At 45.0% G+C, this 26,847-nt stretch overlaps 1 protein-coding gene across 2 annotated transcripts in view; it reads left to right on the top strand.

The window, feature by feature from the left end:
- Nucleotides 1-26,847, top strand: part of CEP85L (centrosomal protein 85L) — a 143,487-nt gene that overhangs the window by 19,619 nt on the left and 97,021 nt on the right. The window contains exon 1 of one of the 2 annotated variants that reach the window (XM_082756348.1): nt 12,451-12,678. The exons of the other annotated variant lie outside the window; for it this stretch is intronic. Coding sequence (XP_082612474.1) covers nt 12,624-12,678 — 55 coding nt within the window. The 5' untranslated portion in view covers nt 12,451-12,623. Of the gene's footprint in view, nt 1-12,450; nt 12,679-26,847 lie in introns of those variants that run through there. 2 annotated transcript variants of the gene reach the window in all.

The following is a 26,847-nucleotide window of genomic DNA, read 5'->3' as shown; positions in this document are numbered from 1 at the left end:
ACCCAGCGTGTTTCCTCTGCGCTGAATTCCTCTACGTTGAATGACTAACAAGAGAGCAAGGAACACTGTGAAGATATCTTTTCATTGCTTGTGCTCAGATTTTCCGTTCATTGCCAAGACACAGCATCCATTTCCAGCAGTAAATGTCATGCACACAATAGCTCTGCTGTCGGTGTGAAAACCTAGCTTAACTAGAAGAGGAGGCATAAAAGATCAGATCACATCCTCTGTGTGCAAAACTGTACAATCCAAAACAAGTCCCACACAGGCAGTTCAAAATAGATTAATTAGACAGCGTTGTATCCTAAGGCTTCATTGTCTGCCCACATCAAATGTATTTTTTTTTATTTGAACTGTCTTTACATGTCTAGGCACTAAAAGCGATTATGGTCCTTACTTGACCAAAAGCAGGCAGCATTTGAAAGGAGGTTTGCAGACTAGAGACTTGACTACATATAGTCTTCACGTGGGTGACCTGTGGTTGAGTGAACACAAGGACGTAGTGGGGCTGCTTGTCCTTACCCGTCTTGGAGCAGACAGTTTTCCAGATGCCATGTTTCAGCAAGAGGGGCTGTGGCTTTATCTCACCATTGGCATGAGGGGCTGCAAATGAAGATCGTACAGGACAACAGGAAGAAGAGCCAGCCAAGTCCCTGTGCAGGGCAGTGTTGAAAAATAAACCCTAGGGAAAGCGTTTGGGGTCAGTCACGGACCCAGGAGCGGGACGCAGAGCAAAATCTGAATCTTCTGCCTTGTGGCTTGACCTTCACTGCACGGTATGCCAATTGACTTAAAAACTGTGTAAATGCCTTAGTGCAGAAGTGAATCATGTATGAGAACATTTCTCCAGCTTTATATAGTCTGATTTGAAAAATAATATAGCATGTAATGAATAAATGATATGCCCTGGCATTTGGTGGTGTTTGTGAGATATAAGTCTATTTCTAGTGCAGTGTAGGCTTAAATAGCCGAGTGGTGTTTATAGGAGATAGGCTGCTGCATTCCTTTACAGTTTGCTAATATGCACTAGTCTGCTGAATGAAGCCAGCCCTGCACTGGGTAAACACATGGGACGCTGTTCATCTATAGGATGATGTGAATAAACCATTGTGCCTTCACTGGAGATCCGTGCATGCATCATGTCTTAAATTGTGAAAAAAAAAGAAAACAGAATTTAACCTAATTGGCTGTGTTCATTGGATACAGTCCCAGGCTCTGAAACTGCCTTAGTTTACCTACTCGTAGCTTGGAATAAAAATAATCTACGGCTGGAAGATCTTTGTGGTGGACACTACAACTCCATCAAGATGGCTGTGAAGCTTACTTTATTCTTGTAAAACACTTCAGGATCTTTGTTTTAAAGGTGCTTAAACCAGAAATGCTATCTGTTATGAATTTGTTTTGCTGCTGTTCAGTGTTTTCAGTGTTGCATCATTACATTAAGAGATACATAAACGAAGCCACGACATTTTGACTGGATTACTGTAGAAAACGTTGTTCTGAGCAGTTCTCCAGCTGGAGAACAGAAGCATCGGTTCTCTTTGTATTGGCAAATATATTAGAGAGATGGGGATACATAGCTGTGTAGTGCCACCACAAAGTAGAATAGGAAGGGGAAAAATCATTTTTTTATGGCTGGATTGACATTCAGTCAGTGGAAAAAAATAAAGCTAAGACAATAGGGCAAATGTTCATGATTGTTTCTCTTCAAGATAATTTTGACATGTCACAAAGCGACTCTAAATCCAAAGTTACAGCGGTTGTCTTTCTCTGCAGTGACCTGAAAACAATGCCTGAACTTTTCTAGATGCAGCATTAGAAGTATCAGGCTTGATTCAGAATCCTGCCTTCAGTCTCCAAAACTGCAAATCCCATCCAGCTTAGAAAGGTGTTGAGCCAAGGTCCCTGATCCTTTCTTGGATCTTGCTTGGGTAGCAGCTAAGTGAAAAGCTTCATCCAGTCCTGCTCATGCAGCTCCCTCTTATCTCGTTCCCACTCTTTTACTGAGAACCATTTTAGCGGAGATTATTGCTGTGATCAGTTAATTAAGCCAATGTGGAACAGTTCAGGCAGAAGCATGAGGAGAGCCAAGGCGTGATTTTCACTTGCAGAATCTAGGTCTTTAGAAGGAAGATGTTAACGTGTACTATCTAGCCACTTGGAAATAAATAGTATATATGGTGCTCGGATGCTGTTTAACTCCAGAGGGGGTCTCTGTGGCTGGAGCTGCAAACCTCTGGAAGTGGCTTCCTAATGGGAACAAGGACAGGTCACGAACAAGGTAGCTAAAATAGCTGCTTCAATGGTTATATTAATGCCCAGAAGGAAATATGTCCATTACATTTATTTTTTTTTTTTTTCTGTGGCTTTCTATTGTATCTTTCTCATTTAACAACAATCCATGTATGCAAGGAAGGGCGTGTGGGGGGAGGGAAATAATTCTTTAAGCAACGTCCTTTTGCTTTCAGGCTAGCTGGGGTTGTTTTCGTCTTTCTTAGAAGCCCTGGTGAGCCAGTGAGCAGCATCGGCTGCTTGGTTGGAATTTCTCTGTGTGTGTTTACTGTCACCAAAAAAGGTCTCAGCTCGTAAGCAAACTGCAAAGCATTGAGCAAGGATGTGTTTTGAAAGACAAGAACAGCTGAGCGTTTCTGGAGGCTGTATGGTTTGCTGATTACTGTGGGCTCCAGGCTGATTTTGCTTACAGTTACATGTGTGGGATTTGTCTGCGTATCCAGTGTTGTAAATTATTCCAAACAGGAATCAGTATAACGCTGCTCCACAAACTACCCTCTCCCTCCATCCAAAATAAAAGAAATTTTCTCCAAATCTGCATGTTGTCAGGGCTGTCTACTCATGCTTTCTCCTTTCCTTCCTTTCTCTTCCTTCCCTCCTTGCTTTCTTTTTCTGTTTTTATTTTGTTCTTCCCCTGCTTCTCTTTTTCTCTTTTTCTCTTTTTCCTTTTAGTCTTTTTTTTTTTTTTTCTTCTTTTTCTTTTTCTCCATTATCTCACTTATTCTCTTGTTCCTTCTCTTTCTTTCTGTTTCTTTCTCACCCTTTCTTTCATTATCTGTTTCTTTCTGAAGTGACGACATTCTCTGGGAGGGAACAAATACCCTTTATGTTTTGTTTATTGCCTTCTGAAACATTTTGTATGAAGAGAGCTCATGATCTAAATGTGTATTGTGGAGGTGGTCCCTCTGACCCCCTGTGAGCCCAGCAGTTTTCCTGGTTTTGGAACAGGATTGGGTCCCTCACATGGATTTCAGTACTGACTGCCCAGGCTGCCTGAACGCAAGCAAGAAAAGAAAGACTAATCAATCTATTTGTTTATTTGCCAAAAGCTTTTTACCTCAAAAAAGCCTGCTCAGTTTCTGAACTGTTGACTTCATGAAGAGAACATCAAAACTCAAGAAACTGATACTAACAGTCGTCTAAAAAGGCATTTCTTGATATATTCATACATGTTTCTTTGTAGCATCCAGAAAATTATATTTGACTGTTGCTCTTTGGTAGGAACCAGCAGTGCACGTCCTGCTGTTTGGGAGGCGAATGAGAATTCAAGGCCTCCTACCAGGAGCCTGTTTCTGATTTCTGAAAAGCTAACTATGCTTTAATTGTGGTTTAGAAGTTAATGCTATTTCAGAATTGTCTTCTTAATTCCCATAACTCCTATTCTGCAGATGTGGAAAATCACCCTCTTTGCTATCTTGCCCATGACTTCTGTTTGTTACAATCTGCTAAGGGTCCAAAATCTCTTACGAACTGACTACTAATTTCAACTTGCTTTTCTTTTCCTGGGCAATGGGGCTGGGGGAGCCACAGAAGGAAACAACCCATCTGTACTGCTACTGAGCAACTCGCCCTGCTGTCATAAAGAACCCCTTTCAGCATTATCAGCCAGGCCTTCTCTTTAGGTCAGCCAAGAGGAATTGTAACTGCTTGGGTACATCTTATACCCTTCTCTGCTTCCCAAGGGAAAACATCATGTTCATGAGGAAAGTCGATACTCTGCTGGGCGACAAAAACACGTGGCATTTGAAAAATTAAAGCTGTCTTTAGTAAAAGCCTCTTTGCTAATGTAACCATTCCTTCTCTATTAGTATGTATGTAGTATGAAAGTGTTCAGAAAATAGTATTTAAAAGTATTATGAAAACAGTCATTTTCTAAAAAGTGCTCTCATTGTAAATTTTACCCATTCTTCATCATTACTTTTTCTGACAGCTGTGCACAGGATAGTTAGTAATTGGATTGGTTTCGTCTCCCTGTAAATATTTAAAAGCGTTCAGTTTAAGTGGTAGACTTGAAACTGGTTGGTAATAATGTGAGAACACAATCAATTTTTAACAAAAACTCAGCTTACTAAGCCATGAATAAGCAATTCTACAGGTAATAAGGACATTTAGCAAAGCCCACAGGCAGGACGTGTAACTGAAGAGCCCTGAGCTCTCTCCCCAGCTCCATGTGGGCTGAAAAAGGACTGAAGCCATTGGCAGTGCCTGCATCGAAGACAAAACATGACAAAAGGATTTGTGCTGTGCTTGGTGACCTGGAGCAGACCTGCATCACACTCATTTCCCATCCAGAAGTGCTACTGTCCGACACTGTGACTTGTTTATAGGGACAGTTCTCTCTCTTCTGTGCTGAGACCTGAGCTGAATTAAGTCTGCCACTCTTCTGTTAAAACTAATAGTGTGACTGGCTGTCAAATACCAGGAAATTATACGGAGCGAGTTTTGTGCTTAAAAATAGAACCGACGAGGGAGGGGGAAGAGCACATTCAGAAATCTGGCTTTTTATTCTTTGCCAAACAGTCCTGCTCGCAGGCAGATTTTGCAAAAAGCAAAATACACCATATGGGAAGATGAGAGCTTGGGAAAACCTGACCCTGGGTTCCTTCGAAAATGTCGTCTTTCTGGGATGGTAAACAGTCTGATTAAATTGCAGAGCTAATTGGATCATTTATTCTGTGGTCTAATGTGTTTATTCTTCCTTGCACATAATCAGTTGTGTTGGTATTGAGGGCCATTCAACCAACAGGTGACTTTTCAAGCGTTTTCAAGTGAGCTGGAGACCCTGCAGTTGCATCAGGCAGAGCTTCCCTGCAGACCAGAGCCACGGGGACGCCAGGCCTTTGCCCTCTTCGGCACTGAGCTGATAACTCTGGTCTCTGCCCTTTTTTTGGTAAATCAGGCCCCAGCACTCCATGGAGCTTGTGAGTCCATATCGTGCTGCTCCATTTGGACTTACCATCATGCAGGGAGGCCCCTGTACTGTGGCTGGGGGAATATTTGCAGTCACTGAGATTCAGGGCAGTGAAAACTTGTATGGCAATCACTACTTGAGTCCAGTTCAGTGACTGCTCACTGGTATTTTAAATGAATGAGTTGTTAGCAAACTGATCTCAAACCATATGGTCCAGTTTGAGTCCCTATATATAGTTCATGTAAAACTATACTTAAAAGTAATACAAAAGATTATGCTAAAAAAAAAAAAAAAAAGAGGGAAAGTTAGGGACTTTACTAGATGAAGAAACACAGTTCACAGCCTCTCAAACAACACGCTTGGACTAGCTTGATTCAACTTGGCTTACAAAGTGACTTGCTAGCCACTTGTATTTACTAACTCCTGTATTTTTTTCCAAGAAACTAAACTGTGCACATTTTCTTCCCATCTGTATTCTTGAATTTGCAGTAGGTCATGTTTTGTTTGTCAGGAGGAGCTTCCAGAGGATTAGCCGGGAGGAACAAAATGTTGGGCATTTGCATTCTGCAGCTTCTTGGTGCTTCAGGACTGATCTGGAAATCTTGCAAGGGAAAGCCTTCTTCTGAACATTTAGTGTGCCTCATGATGAAAAAAAACAATCCTTGGCAGTGATAATTTAATGCTTCTGTAAAGGCAGTTTCAGAAATTAAAGCACAACGCAGAAAATGGTAAATATAGAAGTAAAATGGTAAGGTAGTCCCTTACTCTGTGCAAGGGACTATATGTTAAAAAATATAAGCTCAAGGATAAATAACACTTAGAGTGTTACAGGAAATGTTATTCGATTAAGTTCTGCTTTTAGAGTTTGCTACAGACTTCTAGGGTTTTAGATCTTTGTGATTATTTTAGAGGTCTGTTATATTCAGCTTTCAGAGGTGATACATTATCTTCAAACATAGACGTGAAAGACAAATTATATTTGCATGCCTTTAAAGATACTTTATTACAATTGTCTCTTTCCTTTTCATTTCTTTCTCATTTTTCTACTGTATTTTTTAACCATAGTGGCTGTGCTAAGTTAAGTTCCCATCATGGTGACCACTGTGGGTGCATTCCAGCAGGGCCATGGTCATGAAGGTCTCATGTCATGAAAGCTCAGTAAGAAATAAATAATAAAGTATAAAGCATATTTTACAGTAATGTTTTGTATTAACCAACAAATTGGAATTGTGATTCTTCAATTTATTTTTAACTGATGTAACCACGTAACCTTATTTGAGACATTAGAATGGCAAATGGGGCATTACCTGGTGCAATCCATAAACCACGGGATTCCTAAGGTAGTGGGACAGTCCAGGAAATGTAAGCAGCAACACTTATGCTTTTATGCTTCTTTTAAAGCTTATGTACTTTAAAGTACCATGCTCATTTAGAAGCTCAATTTCTTGCTGTTTTGTCCGTGACCAAAGATCAAGCTGCCTGTTTACTACATCGCTTCCGATACCAATTCTGTCACTCGAGCAATGCGTTATAAGTAGGATACTAGAGAAAGTACTTAGCCAAGTCTGAGTCTCAAAGTTACTTTTAATAAACATTCTCGTCTGTGTTAATTTTAAATCAAAAGCAAAACAGTCTAAGGGTACTGTGGTGGAATCACAGTGTGTCATACACTAACCTTGAGGCTCTGTGGAGAAAATCTCATGGGCATCGTGGCCAGTGCAAATTAGCACAGTCCACCTTTGTGCATTTTGGTAATTTTCTACCTGTTTTGCTGACCTGGATTTGTCTAAAAAGTGTATGCTAATGTATAAATGTATCAGTGTAATGTCAGAATGCTATTAAAATAATGATGGATGTGTGCTCAGCTGAAGGAGTGGGCTGCTGCTGGGACATCTGCAAGTGGTGTGCTGTGTGGGCTGACTGATGGCTTTTTAGACTGGATTTTCATTATAGTATATAGTACCAAGTTACGGTACAATCAGCGGCAGTGATCATCCAGAATCAAAGACAACACAAAAATGAGGTGGAGGGGAGCTTCATGAAGTTATCACATTTATAGTTAAAGCATGAAATAATATTTTCCATCTATTACGTTGGGCATCTGGCAGCACTGAGCTGACTAAACTGAGCAGTGGCATGGTGCTTTCTTTCACTTTACTGAAATTTCATCCCTTTGCAGTAGTACTGGGTTGGCTCAAACACAAGTGACCAGATTCTTTGTTGACTAGCCATGTTTGTAGGTTGTATTTCTGACTCGGAGTCAACAAATCCCGTGTTTCAGGCTGTAAGCAGACAGTGATGGGCACTTGGGAGAACTTTCCATTTGCAAGTACTCATATAACGTTGCACTGCTGGCTGGTTGTGCCGTAGGATGTTTGCCCTTTTGTTACAGCATCACCTGTAGTTTTATGCTCTGTATTTCTCAGCAGTTAGAGAACTCAGTGGGGGTGTTTGTTGCAAAAGGAAAGCGGGATTTATTCCTTCTGCACAGAGGCTGGGATGGAGCAGAGAAGCTCACTGCATGCTCTGATCCTTTCTTCGTTTCAGTGACTGAATACAAGGGGCATGTTTTCTGATTAACCTTTAAAGGAGGGAGGTTTTAAACAGACCAAGCTAAATGCAGTTTTCTGCTTCTAATATGGCAGCTATTTCACATTTGTGGTGGAGGTTAATCTGCATAAAGCAGCTTAAGCAATCTGCAAGTCACTGAATAGCAATATCGCCCCTTGCTTTATCCGCCTGCACTCATTTATCTGTGTGTAACATCAAGTCAAGCAAGACTGCCTTGAAGTAAAATGTCAACTGCAAAAGCTCAAACATTGCCAGCGGCAGTCAGCTTGAAAACCTGGCCTGCAGCACTGCTGAAGCTTCCTAGGCTTTAGCATAAGCTAAAGCACAGAAAAGTAAACACAAAAAAAGTTTAGTATTTTGATCATTCTGAATTGAAAGGGCTTGGTATAGCCATTTTGAAACTGTGTCATGCCTGCCTGATCCGATGACTGGTAGTGCAGTTATCTCGTGGCTACATGTGCTTCATTTTGCTGGCCTTGCCCTCTGCAGTGCACCAAAGAAATACCAAAGAATACCAAAGCAGTTTTTGATCAACTGTTATCAGAGAAGTCTCTTGACTACAAGAGGTCCCAAATCTGACCTTCATTGCTGGCTCCAGCATCAGAACAGATGCAGAATATCACCAAGAGGTCTCATTCCTCCCTCTAAAGTGGCTTTACAGACTGTAATTTCTTTTTATCTTGGACCCAATGGGAAAAAAAAAAAAAAAAAAAAAAAAAGGATGGGTGCTCCTAAAATCAGGCAGTCTGTTTGTTGGAAGCGAAGGTGACTAGGGTGGGTTCAGGAACAAGAGAACTGTAGAAACTGTAAAAAAGTCATGCAACAGGAGTAGGAGAGAGGAGTAGGAGAAACGTGTTTTAAATCTCTTAGATTTATTTTTAAGTCATATGACCTAAAAAAAAAAAGTGTTTGTCCTGCCCACCAGTAATGAATCACGTAAAATCCCCAAGTCCCAAGAGTTTTCTAGCAATGACATAAACTAAAACATTTTCAGGCTGAGATTCTCAGGTGAAAATCTGGTTCTGAAATGCTAAGAAGGATCTGAAACTTCAGGAGGCTCGTAATAAACCATAGCTATGGTACCATTGAGCTTCTTGGCTTTCTTCTGTCTTGTGGCTTAAGCTGTTACTGTAAATGCAGGGCTAAGCAGACTCAAATCCATTTCAGTTTGTGTTCCTTTGTGGAAGACGTGCTTTCTAATTTGCTCGTAGAAAAGGGCAAAAAGAGAAGTGTTGCATACACCGTGTTATTTCATGACGCCTGCTTTGCAGCTACCAGCTGACAGAGTTCATTGTTACTGCCGTACAGCACATGCAATGTACTTGTAGTGGAACATTTCAGCCTTTCACCGACCAACCTGCTCCTACCAGCAGGGTGCAATTTGTTAGGTAAGCTAAGCTGTTGTTAGCTACAGTCCCTCCCGACGCAGTTTCACATCTCGCTGTGCAACATACGGAGCTGCTTTTTGGCAAAGCAAGGCTCCTTGCCTTCTAAGGCTTCTGAAAGGGTGCTTAGACTTTGCCAGGACACAGTGTTCAACTGAAAAAGTTGTGGGTGGAGGAAAATGGTTTCTGTACTTGGTGAAATAACTCAATAGCTGAAAACCTGTGATTTTAACTTCCAAGTCTTTTACAAGCTGTGTTTGCAGGAATGCTGCTGTTGATTATTTTGATTGACAAAATCGATTTTTGATTGAATCTTTGATGTCTTAATTAGTGGAAATAGTCTGCATCTTCTTGGAACAACATTTAGCTATTTAGTATTAGGGTTTTCTTAAAATAATCTTTTAATTCTATTAAATGTGAAAGCGAGTGTGTAGTATAAATACTGAACACATTTCTGCCTTTAATCAAAGAAAAAGGCTGCTTTCAGAGGTTATGTTTCAGCTTAATTCCATTTAGAGCATTATGTTTTTATTCAGGGAAGAAAAAAAAGATCTGTGATTTCTGAACGTAGAGATAGATCACAAACCCTTGGGTAAGATGTGCTGTAATTGACTTTAATGGGACAGCATCTGCTTAGTACCACCACTTAAGCTATTACTTTCCATTGTTGTTTGCCTTTGTTGGTCCTGCCAAGAAGGTGGAGTCTGTGTCATGAGGAAAGAGGTGGGGAAAAGGCCTTTCAGACAAGAGCAACTTGAGTCCATTCATTGTCTGGAGCACCACATTTCACAATAATTACACTGGGGTGCATGCGGCTTCCATTCCACTTACTGCTGATTTACGTGTAAAGTTACGAGGTCTCCCTGGCACCACACTGCCACTTTCAATGAGTATCCTCAACTGTACACCCCTCTGGAGGGGGGCAGTGCTGGAACACAGATTGCCAGGCTCCTAATTCTTACCAACCCGCGAGATTTAGAAGGTGATAAACCAGTGCAAGTGGTCTTAGTGTAAGCAGGCACCATTAGGTGCAGATGCACAAGTGCAGGCACTGTGGACCAGAGCCAGCAGGACCCATCCGCTCCGCTCAGCTGGGAGAACATGGACTTGTTACAAAGGGGGGGGCTTGGGATGTCCTCGGGGTCCCCTGCATCTCCAAGCTCAGATCCATGTAAAGGAACTGCTGGCTTCAACAGCAATAAATAGCACAAACTCATCTTTGCTGGAGGTCCAATCCAGCTAGCACAGTTTTTTTTTTGTTTTTTTTTTTTTTTTTTTAGAGGTTTTTGAGAATCTAAAACAGATTCTGCTCCCCATCTAGAACTGTGCTCAAGAAGACTGCAGATGTAAAACGTACCTGAACACAGCATTAGCAAGCTAAGTTTATTCACAGAGCGAAGCTACTGCCTTCAGTTTGGCCCAGTTTCCAGGCAGACACACTGAGGCTATTTGCTTTACTACGTCCATTCAGTTGCTATAAAAATAACTTAAAATCCAATCAAAACAAGGGACGTGTCTGAGGTTCGGCTATCTGACTGCTCAGATTTAAGTACACTTTTTTTCTTTTTGCTCTGAGCAGTAACACTAAAAGCCCAGAAGGACCAGCTCAGACACCCTGAAGACACGAAGCTGCTGAGTCAACCTCCCCCTGCAAGCAGTGTGACGGAAATGATTCAGCCCAAACAACTGCTGGTGCTCTGCCATGCCGATCCCCTCTTTTTTTCCCTGCTTTTTTTCCTCTGCAGCATTGTTCATGAGTAGACGAGAGACATACGAAACTGTAAAGCCTCCACGAAGGGCAGTGCCGAGACACGTAACAGCACTGCAGCGACGTGTAGTAGCAGACCAGAGACCCGTTACCACGTGGTTCCTGGGCATGCAGCTTTCTGGTGTCATGATTCTCGCAGCTGCGCTATGGGGCAGTGTCACAGACACCACAGTTCTGCACTGATGGGGGTAGTTTTCTACTCACTTGATGCTCGAAGCCTTCCCCTTCCTGGTGCTCAGCTTCCTCACAGATCGCTGTGCGCCCTTCCGAGCATGCTAGCTACACAAGGCTCACCCAGAGTTTAGCAAACTCAACAAAGCAGCATGAAACCAATGTTGTACACCGGCAGGCTCTTTAAAGACGGCTTGGACTAAGCTGTTTACTCGTTCCTTGGTGCTGGGTGCTTTGCAAGATAGTATTTACTACCTTTTTGAAGCCTGTTTCTACAGCTTTACCTAGGAAAGCGATAGTTTTGCTCCCCAGGTACAATGAGCTGGTGAGGAGTGCACGCCATGTCAGGTCTTTGCTGACAACGTGAGGACTTTTTGTGGGTAAGGAGGAAGACAAAACAATATGCAAGCATTCCTACCAGCTCATTCCTGTGCTTCTGAGGCCTCTCTTTTACTGAGCACATTCTGGATACCTAGCTAGGCATAAATAAAATATGACTTGTGCTGAAATCTAACCTATAATTTCCCAAAGAGATAAAAGCTATTCCGTGATAATCAGCTACTATTAAAAATGCATTCGGTCAGCAGGAAGTCCTTGATCACAGATTTTATTTATCGATCGCGTGCGTTTCCACATGAAGCGCTCCCGTTTCACCTCACCTCTACGCCTATGTCCATCGGCCTTTGCAATAAAAGCTAAAGCCTTGTTTTTATCTTGGCAGTGGCGGGTGTTGTGATTTTGGGATGGTTACACTGAAGTCAGAAGCTGTCTCGAGCATCTTCTCCCTCGCTTTGTGATGTGATGGGCAATGTGGGTTGCTGGTAGGCTCAGAAGGGGGATGGCTGGGCTCTGGTTGCAAACCACCAGCAGAAACACGAATGCTGCTACTGCAGGATCCTCTCCCCAGGATCCTCTCCCCGAGTACTTGGAGCGGGCTCAAGGGGTTGGAAGCCTCTTTCTGGCTCTGCGTTATTGCTGACGGGGGCATTTTGGTTCCAGCCCTGTGGCTTAAACTTGATGGTGACACTCAGGAGTCCTGCGGCGGAGCCGATTCACAGGAGACCTGCGAACCCCCCCGACCCCCACAGGGCACCCTCGGCCTCCTGAAGCGGAGTCACTCCGGAGCGGCGCCTTTTGGGGGCTGGTCCCGGCCCCAAACCCCTTGTGCCCAGCGGGCGGAGGCCTGGCGCCCACCACAGGGCTCGGGGCTCTCCCACCGCCTGCACGGGGCCTCCGCGGGGCCGGGCCGAGGCGAGGCGGGGCCCGGGGCCCGGGGCCCGGGGCCCGTCCCCCGCCGCCGGCTCCCCCCGAGCCGGAGCCGGAGCCGCAGCCGCAGCCGCGGGGCCCCCGCCCCCGTCCCCGCCCCGCTCGCAGCTCCGCAGGGCCGGGAGGCGGCGGCGCGGCCCCGGCCGCCTGCAGCCGGCACCGACATGGCCGCGGCCCCCCCGCGGCGGGGAGACCCCCGCTAACACCCCCTCGGCTCCGTCCCCGGCCCCGTCCCCGTCCCCGCTCGGCGGCCGGCAGCATGTGGGGCGGGCTGCACACACAGCTCGGCGCCAGCCTGCGCGGCTACAGGGCCGGTAAGCGACGGAGGCACCCCCGGGACCCCCCCCGGGACCCCCCCGGGCATTGGGGACGGGACGGGGACGGGGACGGGGACGGGGCGGCGGGGGGGACGCGGCGCCGGGCTCCGCGGCTGCCTTCGGGGGGGAGATGGGGGGGTGGGGGGGTGAAGAAGGGCTTTTATGTTTCCCAAATTTGTACTTGTTTTAATTTTTAAATTTGTTTTAGTTTTTAAAACCTGGCGTGCGTGGGGCCGGGGGCCTGCCGTGCTCCGCCGGGACTCGCGGCGCGGGCTGAAGCTGGCTCCGACCTAATCCGCTTCCGTGGGCTTGGCTGGCTGCCTTTCCTTTTTTCTTCCTTTTTTTTTTTTTTTTTTTTGGCTTGTTTTGTTAGTATATCCTTGGGCAGCGGATCTAAGCAGCCTTGCTTCCCTTCTTCTTTCTTTTTTTTTTTTTTTTTTTTTTTTTGTTTTATGTGACTTAGTGACTTAGACCGCGAGCAATCCCCGCGACACCCGGGATTTGTTGAGCCCTGGTTTTTTCTGCATCCCTTTGCTGTCCGTGTCCAGGCTAAGGAGAGGCTGGGACCCACAGCTCGGCAGGGGGCAGCTTACGTTGGGTTTAAATTTAATTTAAAATTCTGTTTAAATTCGGAATTAGGGACGCCAGGCGGTCACCTCGAGCCGGCATCTCCTCGGCAGCGAGGGGCCAAGCGGCCGCAGTGACACGGCCAGCGCTTCTGCAGAGGCGAGACCCTGAGCAAAGTGTTTTTGGACGCCTTTTTTTCAGGATTTGGGAGCATGACGGACTCGTTTCACCTTGCAGAGTTCCTGCAAGTATTTTCTGATTTTTCAGATTTTTCACTGCTTGAAGTCACAGAGCACGGTGAAGGTCTGTGGCTTGGCTGTGCAGTGCCCAGTGCGAAGTAGTGCTGTTGGATTTGTTTTTTTTTTTTCCCCTTCACGATTTCATATTTAAATGCTGGAAATGCAAAATATGACTGCATACACGGTAGGTTGACGCATTTAAATGGCAGGATTGTTTTGGTTTCAGTTGACAGGGTTTTTCTTGCAAATACAAGAGCTGCTAAGACATTCTCAGCAGCTGCCTGAATCTCTGCAAATAGTCTAATGTTCGTCCCCTGTGATGTGAAAGAAGGCATTGTTCCTTTTTTCTTCACCACTATTATTAATTCCTATGTATAACACGCTTGCCCTGCTGAAGCGTGGATTTTTTTAACGCTTCCTGTAAAAGAACGAAGTTACGTTATCTTGGTGGTGCAGAGCCGCTGGGTATTCTGAGCTAGGTGCACAGATTGCAGTTACTTTGGTAGAAACTGCAGGAATTTGGTGTTTCAGTTGTTGGTTATTTGTGTTTGGGGCAGGAACACTGGGAGGCTCTCACATGTGTGCTCTGGTTGTGCCATTCACTGGCTTCGCACTGTTACTGACATTGTTGGTCTTCATTTTTACGTTTGCTTCAGAAAACTCTGGATTGGGCCATTCATTGCTTTGTCCTCCCTTGTTTTTTGGGGGGTCAAATAGCGTGTTTTAGTACAGCAGTGCTGATCGGTAAGGAACTGGATGAATGTTTTCCTCTTGCTTGCTTGTCAGAATTTAATTCTCAGATGTTGCTGTGAGATCTGAGAACTCATTGTGCTTGTTGTTTTCCCTCACTCCTCATCCCTCCATTCCTTCAATACCCAGAGTTAATGAGAAGTTCAAAATATATGTTTGTATATGAGTTTTGGAAAACAAACAAGGTAGCAAAACTGTTGTAGATAAACCTAATTTGAGATAAGAGAGGCTAACAGAAGGTAGTGGTTCATTAGAAAGCAAGTGCATAATGCTGAAGTTTAACCTTGAGGTACAATGTCTGCACTGGAGTTTCCAACACAGTAGTCCCTTCCTTCATCAGTCTTGCTTTGAAATAGTCGACAAGCTGCTTTGTGAGGTTCTCTAACTCCTCTAAAGAAGGGGAAGTTAATTAGCTCCATGCAGGTATTATAATGAAGGGGTAATGGCTGCTGAGATCCTGTGCTATGATATTATTGACAGGTTAGGCTTATTTATTTATTCATGTTTGGAGAGAGAAGCTGTCTGTGAGAAAAGTATTTTGGATACAGAACAGTAGTGTCCTACTAGGACGCAGGAGTTTAAGCACTTACTTTGAAGCTGGAGGAATATTTCTTCTGACAGAATATGTTTAATTCTTTAACAGCAGTTCTTTAATAGGGATTCTGATTATGTTGTCTTTTAAATATTGGTGTGGGAGCATAACAGCTGAGGACCGTGTTTCCTTGCTAAACTGTGTTATTACTGAAAAGCATTGTGTTTTGCTAGCTGTATGTTAGTCATCCATGGATATGGGTATTCAGAAGTTGTGGTTATGTTGAAAGTCTTACAGTTCACTTACAAAGCTAGGTGTAGGTGCCTACTGAAGAAACCTGTAACTGTTTATGTAGGGCAATTATCAAATTTTCAGTAATAGATGCAAATTCATTCTGATTTTTCTTCAGATGTAACAGGCAAGGTCACTTCTTGGACTATTTCAGTTTTGGCTTTCATTTTTATTCCCTCTTGTCATTCCCAGATTTTTCTCGATTTTCCGTTTAATAGGAGCACACTCTCTGAAAAAGATGTGCTGTGTTGTTTGCACATCTCCGAGTTTTTTTTCTAGGTAGGTGCTTGCTGTTTAACCAGTGGGTTGAACAACAAATTCTGCTGCCTATGCAAAATAAATTCACTCTTAACACTTTTAGTACCTGTCCTGAAAAAGGACATTTCTACTTCTGGAACGTGTATGATTGATTCTAGTTTTCCAGCCTTCTTGTAAACGTTTACTTGTTCATGAAAACCCTGCAGCATGGTTTATCCCCCCGTAAAGGCAACAGCTACCCACTGTGCTGCAGGAGTTTGAATAACTGTGGTGAAGGATGCGCAGGGCTTCAAGCCCTCTGCCTGCTCATCGACGCCATCCTTTGAAGCGTGCAGTTGGTTCCCAGGTTGTTCAAGTCTGTGAAAGTGTTCATCTGGACGTGGCGTTTCTCTGGGGGCGGCAGCCGGTCGGTCAGGCTGCGCGTGTACAACAGATGCCAGTGGAAAGTGGAAAATGTCCTCTTTCGAAGGAAAAAACCAAATGCTCACTGCTTTCAGTCAACTGCACTGCCTCCACTCAGACTTCCTTCTGCTGAGCGGTACTGCCAGTAGCTGACCACCGAAATTTGGTGGTAAGTGCTAGTTAGGAGATAGAAGTGAGGAGCGATGAAGTGCATGAAGCAAGCTGCTCCGAAGGACGTGACTGGCACTATAAAAGCAGCCGCGTGGTGCCCTCTGCTCCTTGGGCCCTGGCCACAGGGCTTGTCCCTGTGGCGATTTAATGATGTCACAACCAAAATGAAGGTCATGGCACATTATGAGGCCACGGGGCGCTGCCTCCTGGGCACCATGGGCTTCACAGGCAGCTTCACGACAGAGCAGTGGGGAGAGGGGGGCTCCTCTAACTTGGGCTGGGGAAGGGGGGCAGAAATCCCATGGCTTCCTTTCTGTAAAGGGTTTCACTGGTCTGTTGGGAGCCTGTGGCTGAAGACGTGGCAGTGCTTGAGACATCTGAGAAGGCAGGCTTATCTTGGCAGGCTGGGCACGGCAGTAAATGGTGAGTTACATCACCAGGGCAGGCTTGGGGTTGATTACCAGTTACAAATGTATGCATATACTTATACGTATAGTACATCATAAAATTGATTACCTGAGCTTAGAAATCTAGTGTTAAAAATCTACAAGCCTGGCTGGTAGAACTGCGTTTGCCATCTTGCATGGGCCGTGTGGCTGTGAAATGACAGCCTGCCTTGCAGTGCTGGTGGCGAGCTAACAGGCGCTAGGTACATCCCTTCAGAACAATGCGGTTTGTCCCTCTCTCCAGGCAATTCGCTTTTGTGGACCTAGTGTCAGCTCTTTTAACATACACAAAACCCAAATGTCTCAGCTGCCCAGCTGCAAAGACAGCAGTAGTTTCTCAAACTGTAAAGATGCACGAACGTATTACATGCCTGTTCTTAGGGGTTAGCAGTACTTCTAATCTCGCGTCTGTAACATGTTTACCGAAAAATCAGCTTGTGGTTTCACACCACGAAAGGACATTTTTGTCCTTTTAATACTTCCTTTTAAAGGAAGCAGTAATTCGTCTAATGATTTTGAGAAGAATGCATTAATTTTAAACAGTTGTGCGGAATAAGTGCCTGGTAAAAGGCAGCCAGAGCCATCACGTCTGTGCTGAGGGGGGGAGGTGAAGGAAGTGCTAGCTGGATAAGAGCACCTGTGGTTTCTCCACTGAACACCCAGGATTTATGCCCACCGAATTACTATTGCTTGTTACGGTTACGTGCTAAGACTTCAGCAGCAGGCGTTTAAGGACAGCTAAAAGACCCGTGCCTCTCAGAGTACGGACGAGTTGCCAAATGCAGTAATGATACGCAGTGGTAAGAAGAGTTGAAAGCCTCCCGTGACTTGAGGTTGTATCAGGAGATGATCATCTGCCCCTGCTGGAAGCAAAGCCTGCTTGCTGTAGATGGGTTAGTTCAGGGAAGGAGCACATCTACAGCGCTGCCCCCAATACCAGCTCGGCCTGATGTGTTCTTGGGGTACTTGTTTTTGTCGTATGACTTGCCTGTGGCTCAATAGTAAGAGAGTCCAAGTAATCCAACTCCTGCGCTAGTTGCTTTTTGGCTGAAGAAGTGCTGACACGATCGTAGTTGTCAGTTGTTTGTCAGATGCCCAAATGTGTCCTGAAACCATACACCAACAATAAAACAGTCTCATTGTGGCCGTAATTAGCTTTAAAACATGTTTAAACCATGCTACGTGGTTCAGAAAGCATCCTTCGAAGTGACTTTGGGGGGTTTGGCCTTGTCTGGCTGCCGGGCTCCCTCCCGGCCGACCCCGCTGGCAGGGCCGGGGCGCACGCATGGACCAGCTGGTGGGCCTAGGTGGGGACGGGGGATCCCTCTCCAGCACCCCGGGCAAAACAGATTGTGTGGGCAGCTGGATTTAACTTACTGACAATTAAAGTACATTTCTGTAGTGAGAAACAAAGACAAAAAAAAGCACGCACAAAGAGAACACCACAAAAACACCCTCTCTCCCCTTCCCGCCTTCTCCCAGGCTTGGTTTCGCTCCGGACACCCCCCTGCCTACCCCTGTCAGCACTTTCTGCTCCAGCACAGTGACATCTTGGTGTCTGCGGGGCTGTTTCTCACTCGTTGCTCCTGGGTAGTGCTTTAAGACCTTTCCTTGCACGTCCTTCCAGAGGTGCAGCCACTGGCCTCTCCTCAGGCCCCCGCTGCCAGCACCTGGTACAGCCTGGGGAGAGGAGAACCCTCCGAGTCCCTCTTGGTACGCCTGGAGTAATGCTGTATGCAGCCCTGAAGTTTGTTCCTGCTAGTGCTAAGGGAGGGTGTTGGAAGGGACGCTGAGGTCTGTGAAATTTTTGGGTTCTGTCCTGGTCTCCCACGTGGGAGCTCCTTGCTGCGTGGGGGAAGCCGAGGAGATGCACAGTGCATGGGAGCCTGCAGACCAGCTGCAGAGCCCCGGGGGTGGATGGCTAGAGAAGACGTAATAGGGAACAATTTGTGTAGATAGGTTCACAACTATGCCTAGGCTTATATTAGTCTTAACTCTTCCCTCGTTCCCCCTGGAAGTGCTGACTCCCGCGGAAAGGCCGCTCTCCTCAGGCAGCTCTGCGACATCTGGCGCTGGTGCCCGGCTAGAGCGTCCCGTTGCCTGCCCAGCTGTGCACACTGACCCACTTCTGCTGCGAGCGGCACTGCCTCCCTCTGTTCCCATTCCCCCCTGACCTCTACTGTTTCTTGAGAATCGGCCGGCCGCTGTGAAAGGAGGCGGTAACTCAAACAAAAAGGGAAGGGCAAGTGCCCAGAGAGTTTTCTTGTTCAGTTTCAGGGTATAATGGTTTCTGAAGTTTGGAAGATGTGGCAGACAGACACCTTCTTTGCCTGAGGTGGTGTACGTGTGTGAATTGCAGGGCATGATTTCATGTTACAGCTCAAATGATCTGCTGCATAGCTGTTCCTACCCTTCTCGAGGGGCCAGGCCTGGCACGCATTCAGCCTTATGGCAGGCTCATCTGAGGGGCTGGACCAAGGATACTAATGGTAAAGAAATGATAAAGGAGGGATTTTGCTAATGGTAAAGAAATGATAAAGGAGGGATTTTGCCTGACCCCAAGGTGAGCCACTGCAGCAGAAGGCATCTGTGCTGGTGTCAGGCACATGCAGAATACCTGGGGTCAAATGGGCGGGCTCCGAAGTCAGCTAACAGGGAGGGGAAAATCCCCTAGCACAGTCCTGCTTGGCCGCTGTGGTGCTGCTGATGACATCAGGAAGTATATCCTTAATCCTGACTTACCGTGAAGGCCAAGGAAGATTAAGGGAGAGGATCAGGAAAAAGTGACATTGATTATACTGGACGTTGTAGCTTCAGCCCTTCAGTGGACTTGCATTCAGGTTGAAGCTGGCCCAGGATAGTGGGTGATGACTGGCGAGGTGGCAAGAGACCATCTCGGTCTTGCTGAGGAAGCACAGTGCAAACAGTGTCAAGGAAAACTCATGCTGCCTCTTTATGGACTAAAATACCTGAAATGGGCTTTCAGCAAATGACGCTTTTCTAACTTTCAACTCTCTAATATGTTAAGAGGCTCACGGTGCAGTACTCAGGCAGGAAACGTTCTCGAATCGTCCTGGAGTCAGATCTGAGATTCCTTATAAGGTATCCGTATGTTTTTAATGTCTGCTTTATTCCTTTTGTAGCATAGTTTCCAGATGGTGTGGGAAGCTGCAACTTTTTCAAGGTTTCAGAATATATGAGGCTTTTTTTTTTTTTTTTTTTTTTAAGTCTGTATTTCTTTAAAAGATGGTATGTTCTCTCCTGAGTGCCCACTCTACACCAAAACTGTTTGTGTGTGTTCATAATTTTGAACCTTTGGAGACAATCTTATATTTGAGAATTAATGCATGTGAAAATGCTTTGTAGAAAAGCCCAGAAACTTGTATTGATCAGAGGCTGGAAGTGGGGGAACAGTGACCTAACTAGAAACACGAAAAGGCACTGACAATACCATTACTTAAAACTTTATCAATTCTGCTAAAGACTGTGGGAAACACAGCTAAGAGTTGCGATCTTAATCTCTCTCTGTTCACTTCATCCTAAATGCCCCACTGATTGAACAGGGGCTCACATGTGGTCAGTAGAATTACTGTAGTGAAAGGTTTTTGCATCAAAAGTGATTGTCGTTTTGAAGATGGAAACACATAAATTACTGGTTTTGGCTGGAAATATCCTAATGAGTACCGTTAAGTCATAAAGACTATGATTTTATTTTTTTTTTAAACTACCGTGTTATTTTTTTAAATTCCAGATTCTCTCTCCTTGCTCATATATTCAATAGGCATGAGTGGAAGGAAGAGTTTTTAACGGGGAAACTGGATGTTGTACCTCGTGACCAAAGCACTGAAAGCTCCTGCAGTCAGTCTGCTAATGACTTGCATGAAGTCTGAATTTGACCCTTTTAACACAGATGTAGGAACTCCCTTACGTGTTGTGCATGCTTCTATAAGTGTATACTGAAAACATAGCCTGAAGGCTCTGTCTGTCTCTGGTACATCCAAATTAAAGTGGATTCTGCTGTGTGTATAATGCACATTAGATTTCTTTGAAGAAAGATGGGAAAATGCTATCATTGTTATGGTTTAGCAAACTGGATCAGTGAAATGATTTTATTTTTGGTCTCTGTCTTTACCAGTTATTTTAGTGCCATGGATATCTTTAGATCTGATTTCAAGGAAAAGAGAGAAATTACACTTCCTTCTGAAAAAAAATGAAACTGTTAGACTTTTTTATTCAATCCATTTTGCTAAGTGTGGGAACTGCATAAAATCATTTAAGTTTTTTTTTGACTTGTTGTAGCAGCTGTGATGACTTCACTTTTCCCCATGCATAGAGGAGATGGAGTTAGCTCTTTAAACAGAGCAAGGACAAAGGTAATTCTGGAAGAAAAATGTTGGAATGGCAAAGAAAAACATAACGATTGTGGTTTTGAGTTCCAATATAGCTAAACTCCGAGAAGGGCTTAGACACAGATGATAATTTACAGTCATTGGCTGCTTTATTATTATTATTATTTTTAAAGACAGAGGATTTAGCTGCTCACCTACAGCGCACACAGCCTTTTAACAGACTCCAGGAACTGGCTGGGTGTCCTGAGGTTTAGCTGTTTGTGTTAACTTTAAGCATAACAATGTGTTTATTTTGCTGGACATTCCCCTCTTCGTATTGTGATAAACTTAGCAGGTACAAAAGGTAGGCTGGCCATTACCACATGGACATGAATGGAGGCTAAGAACATCATTTTGTGTTTCTGTGGGGTGAATAGTGCACGGAGTCCAAAGACAAAGAGGCAAGCCAGCGTAGCAGGCATGAGGTAATACATGTCGTCCGTGTGCCAAGCTCAAAATAAGAAACATCTGCAGCTTGGATTTTGAAGTCCTGTCTTATGCAAATGGGCTCTATCTGGAAAAGGAGAACTCGCAGGGGTGCTATCAACAGTTGGGCTGGATTCCTGCTCTTGCCCCTGTCAGTGATGAAATGGAAGCAAACCCTTTGCTCTCCTGACAACGGTAGGAATTTCATCGGGTTGATAAATTAAATAAATGCAGCTAAATGCTGTCTGTATAGAAGTTACAAAGTGTTACGAATTGAGTCCTTGTTCTACATACTTCCTAGACTAGGAATCAGAGAGGCTCAGTGTATTATTGTACTGTGTCAGTGCAAGGATTTTGCTGTCTAAAAAGCTAGCAAAGTGCTGCGTTGAGCACAGCTTTCCGCTCGCTGAACAGATTTTGCCCTGCATAGTGAAGCCTGCAGAAATTTATGCCAGTCTTGCTCCAGTTCAGAGTTTGCATTAATGTGCAGTTTGGCAGCAGGGTTATTTGGCCGGGCGGTTTGGCCTGATGATGAGCTGGTTGCTGTTGGGCATCCCAGTGTTCCTCTACATCCCCACTCCCTGCTTGGCACTGCTGCTAGGCAGACCTGGCAGACCTTTGCTCCTGAGTGTGGGTTTGGGGACAAGTGAGGTAGCTGGTTGTGTCCGTCTTCAGCTACCGTGGCGAGGTTCTGAATTTATCCTTCTTAGTTCCCATTCTTCCTTCCAGATCGCATGCTTCCCTGCATGAGAGACCTCGGCATGGGTTGGCCTAGTACTGTGCATTGTTGTACACATTTATAAAGTCATGAATATTTGTAGCTTGTGAAAGTTCACAGAGATACTGTTTTGCATAGAAGTCAGTTTTCATAGCTGTAATTATCCATGAAGAGAGATTGTACGTTTAGCTATTTCTATTTTAAAAAAGATTTAACCTTTTATCAGCGAATTCCTGAGGCATAAAAAAACAGAGGTTTGGTGTCACAATCTAGTTAAAATGTGGCTCTCTTAGGAAATTGCAGTATGAGTACGTACTCCTTAAAATAGGACTCTAGGCAAATTCTGATACTGCCAATCAGGCGTATGCTCACTTTGGGGACTGTACTTTGAGGATTGGCACCTTTGGGTTCCTCTCCTCTCATTTTTCTCCTCTATTATTTTGTGATGTTTTTGTCTCTCCCCAGTGAGTTCTTTTGTGGGTGATGAGAGCAGAGTACAGCTATCGGCCTTTGTGTGCTGCCTTGTGTGTTATCAGGCTGTACAAGTAAAAATGCAAGTAGAAAGGCTTCTCTTTCAATATCCTTTTGCTTAAGCTCACACATTTTGTTCCCACTCTGTACATTTTTATCTTTCTTCATGGTTATGATTGTTCTATTCAATTTCCAGCTGAAAAACCAGGAGAGCTTGGTTAAATAGTTTGCAAGCTCTGTCACGAAAGCCCACTAATAAAGGATGCGAGTCCTCAGGATGAATCATATTTCAGCTAGCTGACACTGTAAAGTGGTTTTGGGAACCGAAATGTACAGATTCAGTAGTTAAGGCTGTCACTTCATCCCACCTCACTCTGCTCACTCGTGCGCTGAGATGAAGCTGTGTCATCCACCTACTCTCAGCTGCCTTTGGGAGGGAGGAGGGACTGGGACCTGCTGGCACCTCAGTTCACAGCTCGTGGGGCTGTGAGCTTCCACCTCCTCCAGAGCCTTGGGAGAAGGGTCCTGATGCTGTCGGCTGGCCGCCTTCCCTGGAAACATCATAGACCCTCTCTTTCCAGGGCACTGCTCATCTTAAGCGTAGGATTTTAGAAGAGCAGAGGTTGTGTTGTAGACCTGAAACTTGTCTGAGGCATTTGCATTAATAAAAGTTGCAGTTCATTTTGCAGAAGGATCACAGGGATGAGGTGCTTGCCAGGTTTTTTATTGCTGTTTTCAAGAGTATTTATTTGTTCATGTGTATTTTTTTGGCCTTTATCTGCAAGGCCTTTATCCTACACGTGTGGCTCTTTGTACTGTGTCAGGATGGCAGATTGAATGAATCCAGTTTATCTCTTGCCTCATCTTTGATCGAAGGAGGCTGCTGTTAAATCATTATCAGACTATCAAGTTTCTTTTCAGACTATATAAATGAGTTAAAGTACAACACCTGCTCTTGTGTCTACTTTTTGGATGGGGTTTTCTTGTATTTTAAGTTCTGCTGCCCCCTTTTCCTTCTCTTGCTCTTTGTGTTGTCTTTACAGCAGTGGATAAAAATAGAATATTTATTGGCAAAGAACTGCCATGCACAAAACACACACTGAAGTGACGTTTTCTTTACTTTTTCAACAACGGTGATTTTGCAGTTATGGTGAGGAAAACATTTTCCAACTGAAGTTAATTTATTTTTTTTGTTTGTTTGAAGCTTCTGTCCGCACCTTTTATTCCTACAAGGCAGCGAACAGCTCACTGGGAGTCCCTTTGCGTGGTGGTGGTTGTAGGTTCTTGCTTTTGGGAAGACGTGAGGCTACTTGTTGCTGTGGGACAGGGAGAGATGCAAAAGAGGGACTCTGAAACCTGGAGGGTTTCTCTGAAGGGGAAGCTGAGGGGGAAAGCTGGCGTGGAGGGGCTGACTTCTTTCAAAACACCAGCGTCAGCTTCTTCCAGTGTAAGTAGTGGGGTGGTGGTGGTCTCCCACCCCGTCAGTTCCATGGGAGAGGTGTGTCACAGGCAGGTGCATGCCTTTATTTTAACAACTTTCTATTTGGTACCGGGCTGTTATTTAAAATATATTTATTTATTTATTTGGAAGATCATCCTTTTTGGATGAAAACTCCTTAGACTGGAGAGGGAGGTGGAAGGGAGATACCTGTGACCATTCTTGGTGACAGTGCATTGGTGTCGTCTTGTTGTCACCAGATGTCACAGCCTTTTTGCTGTGTTTGGATGATCTCTGGTTTATTTTGTATAAAGAACCCCCGAACTTGTAAGATGGTGCATGAGGAATGATGTAGCATCTCATCTTGGAGGTGGGCCTTGTGTTGGTTAGCATATTATGGGGCTGTTCTGGTGTCCATAGCTGTTCACGTGGCATGGTAAAATTTTCATTTAGTTGAAAGTAGAGCTGCTGATGGTGAGGGTGAACTCACTGACGTTGGCTGATTGGTCTGAAATGCTGACTCTGTCCTTGAGAGAGCTTTAGGCAGACTCTAATGTCATCCTGGTGTGAAATATTGTTGTACTACGGTGAGCTTTGCAGAGCTGTCAGCTTTTGATAGCACTGTAGTAAAATCTCCCCGTCAGGATCTTTTGGCTGTGTAAACTTACACCGGCTGTCACTGGTGATTCACTTCTGGTCACGATCCATGTCAAAGTCACGGTGGGGAATAGAAAAACAGGCCTGCTTTGGTAAGGATGCATCTGCCGTGAAACCCAGTTAAGTCTGGTGCCGTTGCTTTTTGTTCTGCACTAGGTAGAGCAGCAGTACCGTAGCTGTCACTTAAATAAGCCTCTGTGTGTTCAGGCAAGTTAGAGGTATTTTAGGAACCGAATATAAAGATGGTGGTGCTGTTATTTTGTATGTGTAGGTCATGTGGGCTCTGCGCATGCCACGGAAATTAGGGGTGGTAATGATCCCGATTTAACTACCTGCCTCACTGCCAGCAGTCTGTAATACACAGAAAAAGATGGATGTTTTTGTGGAGTGAAATTTCAACAACTGCTGTCCTTTAATAAATAGGCTACTTCCTGCACTTCATATACTCTGTTGTTAGCTGATCTGCTTGAAATGCAGGCACAGCACCATGGCAGTGTATTTAGGTGGCCAAATTCAAGGATACAGTCTACTGCTCGTATTTCCTGATGCAACAAGCAATGCTTGTAGTCAAACGACAACATACAATCAAGCAGCACATAAATCTACAAGAAATTTGGGCTTGCTTCTCTTGCCCCACTCTGTATTTTGGACAGATGGACCCTGGGACCCTGGCTGGCGATGGGCAGGTCTGAGACTACAGCAGCAGGGTAAAGCAGGTGTGCTAGCTGAGCAGAGAGGGCAGCCTTGGGTATCTTTTTCTCCTCTTACTCTTGGTTTGTTCAGTGTAGGCTGTCTGCTGCATGAGAGGTCAGGCATTCACAGAGAGCTGTTCAAAAGGAGGTAGGGAGCGTAAATTGAGGAGCGTGGCAAGGGGTGGTTTGTCAGGACTTCTCTCTGAAAGCCTGTTTCAGATAGTGAAACTAGCAGATTATTTTTTAAATAATGACCTGGGCTAATGGGGCCTGTAAGGTTGCATAATTACCTTCCCTCAGTGATGGGGGGCTTAATTTGCTCTCTGGGACTTCGAGTCAGGTACCCTTAACTTACTGTTGGGACTTCTTAATGAGCGTATTTCTACTATCTTGTGCCTTTTTTGGCCTTTTGTGGAAATGGGTTCGATTAGCCTTGAAAAGCTCTTTTTCATATAAACAGTGTATTTTCATAATAGCTGTGTGTTGTGGAGAATCACCATTAGGCCAGCGAGGTCACAAGATGTAGATGCACCATGAAAAGTAAAAAGTTTAGACTCCTGGAGTATGTGGTTAGTTATCTTTTCTAAAGGATGCAACAGGTTTAATGTCAGGACTTCTGGGCAAAGAGAAGGTGTTTCTTGAAGTGTCCAAGCACAAGCACTATCTCTTGGCACATCTAAAATAGGGAAATGGTGTGTTTTTCAATCTGTTCCAGTTTGAAGACTATTCTCCTCCTTGGGATATACTAAACAGAGGTCTCCTAAACGGAGAAAGCTCAGCGAGTGAGGAGTGAGACCGGTCTGCCCCCTCCCAGCCCCTTCTCTGGGCCTCTGCTGTAAGGGTCAGGCATGATCCCAGTGGGGATGCCAACAGGGAGCACCTGAGTGAGGACACCCGTCTGAAGTCCCGAGCACAGTGCAGACAGCCCGTCGTGCTCCCCTGGAGAGCCAAGTGGGATCTGGCAGGCCTGGGCTGATAAACCCATGCTGGACTCATGCTGATCTGTGTGAGTTCTGTGTGCGTACAGCACAGAGCTCTTCAGCACTGCCAGCTCGAGGGTCAGGCTCTGTGAGTTCACTTGGAAATGCTCTGTGGCCCCCAGGTGCAGAGGTGCCTCAGGAAGGGGTGTGCTCCTGTCCCGCTGTGCTGGCAGTCCCACTGGACCACACTTCAGCACCACACCTGGGGCTCAACATGTCCAGGACCTGCATGAGGTTACAATAGGGTGTTCTGGGATGCTTTTCTATTTCCTCTACTTACAATAACTAAAGAGATCCCAGCGGGGCTGACTGCCTACCCCACAGTATGTTAGCACACTTTGTAGGGTCCAGCTGCAGTGTACTGTTCCTTCTTTTGGGATGTGCAATGCACGCTCGTGAGGTGTTGGGGGACCCTTCTTTGTACTGAAGGTGGTTAAATGCTGGAACAGGTTGTCCAGAGAGATCGTGGCATCTGTCCCCGGAGGTGCTCAAGACTCAGCGGGACGTGGCCCTGAGCAGTCGGATCCAATTAGCCGTGCTTTGAGCAGGGGGCTGGACTGGATGACCTCTGAACGTCCTTTTCTACCTACATTATTCTGTCCTTCTGTGCTGTTTGAAGCTGTTATTACTCAAAGGGTAACGTTATTACCCTTTTGAGGGGCTGTGTAGGGATGATCATAGGTCCCAATACTGTGCATCCCTGTGACCAAGAGGTTGGAAGAGTTTGACACTCAGTGCTG

The sequence above is a fragment of the Aythya marila genome (genome assembly GCF_965140915.1).
Source record: "Aythya marila genome assembly, chromosome: 3".
NCBI classification, from domain to species: domain Eukaryota; kingdom Metazoa; phylum Chordata; class Aves; order Anseriformes; family Anatidae; genus Aythya; species Aythya marila.
This window is presented reverse-complemented; position numbering and strand designations above follow the sequence as displayed.